Source organism: Crocodylus siamensis, chromosome 1 (genome assembly GCF_052110815.1).
Source record: "Crocodylus siamensis isolate JL-2025a chromosome 1, ASM5211081v1, whole genome shotgun sequence".
NCBI classification, from domain to species: domain Eukaryota; kingdom Metazoa; phylum Chordata; order Crocodylia; family Crocodylidae; genus Crocodylus; species Crocodylus siamensis.
This window is the reverse complement of record NC_143395.1, coordinates 109,426,098-109,433,839: the sequence shown is the minus strand read 5'-3', so window position 1 is coordinate 109,433,839 and position 7,742 is coordinate 109,426,098. Positions and strand designations below refer to the sequence as shown.

General features: G+C 42.9%; 1 protein-coding gene across 2 annotated transcripts in view; it reads left to right on the top strand.

Moving 5' to 3' along the window:
• Positions 1 to 502: 502 nt before the first annotated feature.
• Positions 503 to 7,742, top strand: part of TXLNB (taxilin beta) — a 64,775-nt gene continuing 57,535 nt past the window's right edge. Inside the window, exons 1-3 of one of the 2 annotated variants that reach the window (XM_090040521.1) lie at positions 503 to 654; positions 1,977 to 2,034; positions 5,657 to 6,125. In XM_090040521.1, coding sequence (XP_089896647.1) covers positions 5,678 to 6,125 — 448 coding nt within the window. In that variant the 5' untranslated portion in view covers positions 503 to 654; positions 1,977 to 2,034; positions 5,657 to 5,677. The remainder of the gene's footprint in view (positions 655 to 1,976; positions 2,035 to 5,656; positions 6,126 to 7,742) is intronic. The other variant, XM_090040530.1, reaches the window with a different exon arrangement.

Here is a 7,742-nt window from a genome sequence, read left to right as displayed (position 1 = left end):
CATTCTATTTACCTTCAAAGGCACCTTAACGGTACTTCAGCAGTTCTACTTCACCATGGTCCTAGAAAACCATTAACAGATCAGCTTTGTAACATCCCTTCATCTGAGCTTTATGCCTTCATCTGAGTCATAAAATGGAGGAGGACCCACCCATCTTAGACTTAGACACCTTGCAAGTGAAACAGGATTTGGACGATGGGGCATATTTGACCACTGAGAACCCATTAATAAACAGCCATTCCTACAATGCATAGAAGGTGCAAATAGACTGGCAGAGAGGCCAGTACTGGAGGTCTGAAGTTAACTAACAGCAGCTGTATTTGGATCAAATCCTTCATTTATCCTCTCTCTGTTTAAAGGCCCTCTAGTTCTCTGTTTTTCTTTTCCCATTATGATGTCAGAAAAGGGAACAGCAGTTCTGACTAGGCTTGGCAGCCTCTCTTCTCGCCTATCAGATCCAGTCCCTTGGGAAGCCTGCCTTTGAGTTTTGGAGTGTTGCTCTCCTGCTGTGTCATCCAGTCCTTCCCCCTCCTCTAATCTCTCAATCCCTCCTTCCCTCTATAGCCGGAATTCAGTGTGAGAGTCCTATTGCTATCTGTCCTTGTCTGTGCCCTCCTCCTGACATTTTCTCCAGTCAACTCTCTCCTCTTTCAGGTAAGTCTACCAAATACTTTCCATGCTGCCACTACTTTGTGGTATCGTACAATGTCTTCAATCATAGCGCCTCATTTTGGGACTCTCTGGGCAAGAGTTTTCTAGGTACACAGGTGTTTTGTTTGAGTGCGGCATCGCTGATATGTTGGGCTGCCGTTCTGAAAGGGAACATGAATTTCTCAAAGAACAATTAGAACAATTAAAACATAATCTGATATGCATTGCTTCTACATGAAAAAACTAGCTGGGTTGCGACAAAAATAAATCATCGGGACTCAGATGTGTCATGACAGAAGAAAAGTGACCTGGAAAAGTTTCTGGATACATTTTCTTTCTATTTATGTATTTGCAGCCTCTGGTTATTTTGTTGATCTTTGTAGTAAAATATTATACTTAAATCCTGACTATATTAATGTCTGTTCTATAATTAGTAATGCCAGTGTTATTGCTTTTTTTTTCCCCAAGTAATATGAAAGGTGGGGACTAGGTCACAAAACACATCCATTTGTCTGTGGGGTAATCAGAACTGATCTGGCATAGGATGTTCCAGAGTTTAATATTTAGAACTTGGAGTTTTTGCTATAGTTCAAATATAGTTTTGTTTCAAAGTAATGCTTTAACTTTTAACAGCACATGATGTCTGTTTTAATAACAGTGGAGACTGTTTTATAAAGGCTTTTTTGGTGAATTTCAAGGATAACGTGCTAAATGCCATTGCCCTTTTTAGAAGTGCTTAAAATAACTTCTGGCTGCAGAGCAGGTGGCATGTGTCTTTCTGCTGGTTACACAGGGAGGCAAGAACTAAATTTAGATAAGTTTGACAACTCTCTCGAACTTCAAACTGCAAGAGAGGCAGGAGATAGCAATTCCTGTGACAAAGAAGGTCATACTTTTTGCAGTAAGATCAGCAGCCATTTAAAGGACCACTGTTATTCAAAGACAATAACATTTATTTTTTTGGCTATTCAAATTTAAACAAGATTCCCTATCACCTTAACACAGTGTCCAATTCAAAGTGCAGAATATAATAAGTGGATAAAGGGGCTATGTGACATGGCTATTTTTCCTAAAAATAGAGGCATACTATTATCACATTTTTAGATTAGGGCTGCAGCACTGAGACCAATAGGTCTTTTACTTTAAAAGTTCTTCCATACTTTAATGTACATATCTAATCACAATGTGTTAGGGGACACAGTCACAAACATTTAAAAGATAGCTGATTGTAAATTACAAGCAAACTCAACATACAATAATCTTATTTTAAACAAGCTGGAAAGATCCATTACAAACAAGCACAATTGTCTCTCTTACCTAAGCAGATTGCAGATTCGGATTCCTCCAGCACCTCCTGGGCTAACTCACTGACCACGCTGTGCAGTAAGTATTTGGGGCTACAGTGTTAGATATGCTGCCTAGTTGAAGTAAGGCCCTGTTGGCAGCTGAAGCAAATGTTTCTAAAGATAATTCCAGGGTTACAAACCAACTTTTTCCCCCAGCATATCCAGGAATATACCATAGTTTCAGGATTTCTGAGCCTCAGTATGCAGAAACAATTTGAGGCAGGGCAGGGCCAAGCAACCAAGGGTCCTACAGATCCATTGGCCACTCATTCTCTGCCTTACCATATGACAGGATGCAGCCTGCTTGAGAATCATTACAGCCAAGAGGCAATAGTAGTAGCAAGAAAAAAACTCTATAAATACTTTGTGCTATGACAAGTATAGGATTCCTGATATACAGCCAGGTTACATGGAGTAAAACAAATGGAAGATCAGGAACTGTATTACTGAAATTTCCTAATGTCCAAAAGGTTATGTCAGCCATTACTCAGCATTCAATAGCTGCTACTTATACCCAAACATGGTTGCCCACTGCTAATGTTTTGTCTGTTAATATTTCAAAGTACATCTCCCCCCACCATCACCACCTCCAAGCATGTGTCTCTGATAGCTGCTGTACAAAATGACCTAGGTTGGTCTTTATCTAGATAGGCCAGAATCTCTGTCACTGGAAACTTTTAAGCACTATGTAAACAAATGTTTGTGAGGGATGGTTCAGACAGGGATGGTCTTAAGTCCAGCCATAGTTTTTTTTTATGATTCTGCATAGACAGTAACAGTGGTGTCTCTTTAGACAAGTGAAGGAGAGAGTGGTTATAACATCAATACTTCTATTTAGGAAATAATTCAATATGACCTAACAAGAGATGCTCTAAGTCTACAATTAATTTGTCTGAGGGTGGCTTTCACTCCAGGGTTTAAGTCTGGTTATGGTTCATATTGACCTTACAATTCAAGGTAACAGGCCAGGACTTCAGCCTGGTGTGAATTGCTGTGATTTCATTAACTTGATTATAACCTATCTCTTTCCACTCATAGATGAGATGGATTATCACCACAAGATTATCCTATTTAGACCTACATTTAAATAAATAAATGTGCCCCAGATTCTAAACAGTAAGGCTCTTTTTAATTCATCAGCTTAACACTTCGTGTTTTGTGATTGCAAAACCAGGCAGTAAACAATGTAACAAATATTTTAAAAGACCAGTGCTGACATACACATGATGATGCTGGGACATAAGAAAGAACTAAATGAAAGGAACCACGTTGTCTTATGTCTGGCTATAAACATGGTTGGGGACATAATGTGAGAGGAGAAAGGGAAATTAATATTTATAAACTGGAAAGGATGAAAACAGCTAAGGCAGAATCCTAATTAATTTTATGTGCTCAAATGGCACTTATCCAGCCACATAAATACTGCTTTTGGCCCTTATACAGTGTTTGTGATCCTAGTGCACATGCAGTGTGGGCGTATTCCCACATCTAGTGAGCATGCACAAAAGGTTGTGCTCTAGCCAGGCAGATATGAAATGCCGTACACATGACAATCACATTGCAACTAGGCAAAAACCCATGACTAGCAGATAGAAAAGAGAAGGGTAGCCTTTCCTTGTTTCAGCCCAATAGCTGAAACTCATTGGTGATAGCATGGTCTGGAGCTGGGGCAGAGCCACAATCCACTGCCTGAGCACCCCTGCCTGGGGCATGTGGGCAGCAGATCGCAGATCTTCCCTGCCTCTGGACCACGCTGTCACCACTGTAAGATCCTGGCCCCAGGGCAGCCCCCCACCCAGCTGCGCATCCTGCCAGCTCTGCTAGGGTTGGTCTCCATGGAAACTCCGGCGCCACCACTGCTGGGGTCTCCACAGAGACCAGCCATAGTGACATGGACAGGGGCTGCTAGGAAACGGACTCTCCCATGGGCCCAGTCTGGCCCGTGAGCCAGACTTTGCCTGCCCCTGCTCTACTCTCACTATAGCTGATCTGGGCTAATGGCCATCAGATCCTAAAAGAAAAAATAACCAACCTGAATGAAGGACTTCCAAAGCAAGACCCAGGCCTTGAGTCTCCAGCTACTGCTTTGTACCATGACAAAAGGACAAAGCAGCAATAAAGGACAGAGGGTCCATAGCTTCCCTAGGTAACTTGGTCCAATACTTGATTACCCTCCTGGTCAGAAAGGTCTTCCCAATCTCCAATCTAAATTTCCCCTGCTGCAGATTGAGGCCATTTTGTTCTAGTCCTGTCCCCTGTGTTCACTGGGAAAAGCCCATTTCTAGCCTCTTTGAAATCACTCTTCAGGTATTTGAAGAATGGTTATCAAATCTCCCCCTCAGCCTTCTCTTCTCCAAACTAAATAACACTAGTTTTTTCAGTCTCTCCTCGTAACTCTTGCCTCCTAGGCCCCTAATCATGTTGGTTGCTCTGCACTTGACTCTTTCCAAACTGTTCGCATCCTTCTTGAAGTGTGGGGTCAGGACTCCAGGTGAGGCTTCACCAGTGCCAAATAAAAGAGTCACTTCCCTTGATGTGCCTAATTTTCTTCCTGCATTCCTGTATGCTACTCTTATACTTTTCACTGCTACTATGACCAAGTTTCTTTTTGTAGGATTTCTTTTTGAGTTTCAGCTCATCACTGTCTAGCCAGTGTTGCTGCCTCTTGCCCTTCCCATTCTTCCATCGCATTGAGATAGCTTGGTCCTATGCCTCCTTAAATTACAGTCAGTTCTCCCGGACTCCTTTTCCCCTCAAACTTAACTTCCAGAGAGTCTTGCCCATGAGGTCCTTGATTTTTGTTAGTCTGTTTTTCTCAATCCAATATCCTTATTCTTCTGCTCTTCTTCCTTCCTTCCCTTAGGATCCTGAACAATCATTTCACTGTCATTTCACTCACATTACCTTCCATTTTCACATTCTCCACCAATTCCTCCCAGTTTGTGAGCAGTAGATTGTGTTGTACCTGACTTCCTAAATCCTTTGCCCAGTGCTAAGTGGCCTAATTCAATAAATGGGAATCATGCTGTAAAGTAATTTAATTTAGTATTTATTATATTGGGATAAGGCTGAGAACCCCCATTCAGGGATAAAGATTTAACTGTTTCTGGTTTTGTAATAACAGAGCAATTTTACAGCTGATGTTTTAGATTTAAATGTCCCCAGTCAGTGCTGTTGACTCAAGAAATAGCAAATGTTATTGTGCCACAGTGTCAGAAATGGAAAGTGAAACTGATCCGAAACTGAAGTAAACTTCCCCAATCAGCTGTCATTGTCTCAGCTGAATATAATGCAGAAAAGGCAGAAATGGCCTGCAATACGTGCAGGAAAGCAAGAAATGTAGGTCTTTTCTGGAGTGATCTTTAGTGATATCACAGGCAACATTAGCAAATTTTTTTTTTTTAATGTTAGTTTTCTGTCAGTTGTGTTTCCCCTTTTCAGTATGTAAACTGTGCTTTTTTTCAGTTGGGATAAATAGCCTCAGATGCTGATGTTTTTTACACGATGTATTTATCAAGTGAATGCCAACAGATAAGCACAGTCCCCTGTAATTCTAAATTCTATACAAAATCACTGGTATATTATATGATATTCATGTATGATTAAATAGATGAATTCATTTGCTTAAGTTAAACTTTTCTTTCTTCCCCCTTTTTAAGCTCCAAGATTCTATAACAAATATGGAGAATAACCAGTCACCTGATCTCAAACCTGAACAGCAATCCCTCTCTCCTGCAAACAGCACTATGGCGTTACCTACTCAGAATGGCCTCGAGAAACAAAACACTGAGAAATCAGCTCCCCAGCTTCCATCCAACTCCCCTGAGAATGAACCAACTGCTCCGCCTGAAACAATAGTTTGTGACATATCAGAAGAGCTGAACCGACAGCTGGAGGACATTATTAAAACCTACGGGTCTGCTACTAGTCTGGTGGAGAAGGAGAGAACTACTAAGGAAACAGACAAGTCTGAGAAAGGGGAGTCAGTCAATAATGAGGAAGGAGAATATGAAGATGGAAATGATGAGAGTGAGAAAGAACAAATAGCTACTGGGGATGCCTCAGGAGCAAAGGAATCTAGCACCAGTAAGGAGCAAAAACTGGAGAAGAAAATCCTGAAAGGTCTAGGCAAGTACTTGTATAACATAAATGCACCCCTTCTGTGAGTCATGGCTTAAAACAGAAATTTAAAAAAACCAAACCCTTCATAGTACTGATTCCCACATTAAGGGCATGTCCAGATGAGCATGCATGTGCAGTTTGCAGTGCTGCAGACCCATCTTCGGCACCGCAAACCATATGCACTGCACATGCAGGCATCCGTTACCCTACTAATTTGCAGCACAGCAGGTTTTTTTGACACTGGGAGATTCTGGTATCATAAAAAACCTGCACCAGAAAAAAATAGCATGGTGTACATGGCGGCAGCATGCACCACCCAAAACTGGAGCCTGGCTTGGCCAGAGCCATGTTTCAGCTGCCAGCCAGGCACCGCACACCCAGATTGCTGTTGTTGTGGCCCCAAGAAGCCCCCAGAACTCCCAATAAGGCTGCTGGAGCTAGCCCAGGTGCTGTTCCCATCCTCCCTTACCCCACCCAAAGGCAACTTGCCACATGCCAGTGTATATATGCAAGGGCATTCCCCAGGGACTAATAGCAGTGGCACAATTATGTGCAGTTGCTATTTGTCCCTGGGGAATGCACATGTCCATCATTTAGTGATAATAAGAACTTCCTGGTTACTACCTACAGGCTGGTTTCATACCTACAGGCTGGGGAACTCCCTTCTTGTCAGTGCAGAGGCAGAAAAGGATCTTGGAGTCATCGCTGATGCCAAGATGAACATGGGCCGGCAGTGTGGGGATGCAGTTAGGAAGGCCAACCACACCTTGGCATGCATCCACAGGTGCATCTCAAGCAGGTCCAGGGAGGTGATCCTCCCCCTCTATGCGACACTGGTCAGGCCACAGCTGGAGTACTGCATCCAGTTCTGAGCGCCGCACTTCAAGAGGGATGTGGATAACATGGAGAGGGTCCAAAGGAGGGCCACTCGCATAAGCAGGGGCAGCAGGGCAGGCCCTATGAGGAGAGGCTATGGGACCTGAACCTTTTCAGCCTCCACAAGAGAAGGCTGAGAGGGGATCTAGTGGCCTGTTACAAACTAGTCAGAATGGACCAGCAGGCACTGGGGGGGTCCCCATTTCCCCGAGCACTACCAGGAGTGACTAGATATAACGGTCACAAGCTGGCAGAGGGTACATTCAAATTAGACATCAGGAGGCGCTACTTCACTGTCAGGGCAGCTAGGATCTGGAACCAACTTCCAAGCGAAGTGGTGCTCGCTCCTATCTTGGGGGTCTTTAAGAGAAGGCTTGACAGTCACCTTGCTAGAGTCATTTGACCCCAGTACTCTTTCTTGCCATGGCAGGGGGTCGGACTTGATGATCTGCTCAGGTCCCTTCTGACCCTACTAACTGTGAAACTAGTGACCAAATGTGGCTGGTTTTGCAACCTTTGACTAGTTCACATTTTTAAACAATTTCCCAAGAAATACATTTAGCCTGAAATACACATTTGTTCTTTTAATATGGCAAAACCACCCAATCCAACATTTTTGTCTCCCATAACTGTATGAAAACTATGGATTGGAGGACATGTTGTGGAGAGGTGTCTTTTTAGCAAAAGAAGATCCAATCACTGGTTTATTCTAATATAACAAAGGGCATAGTGTGTCTGTCTGTCTGT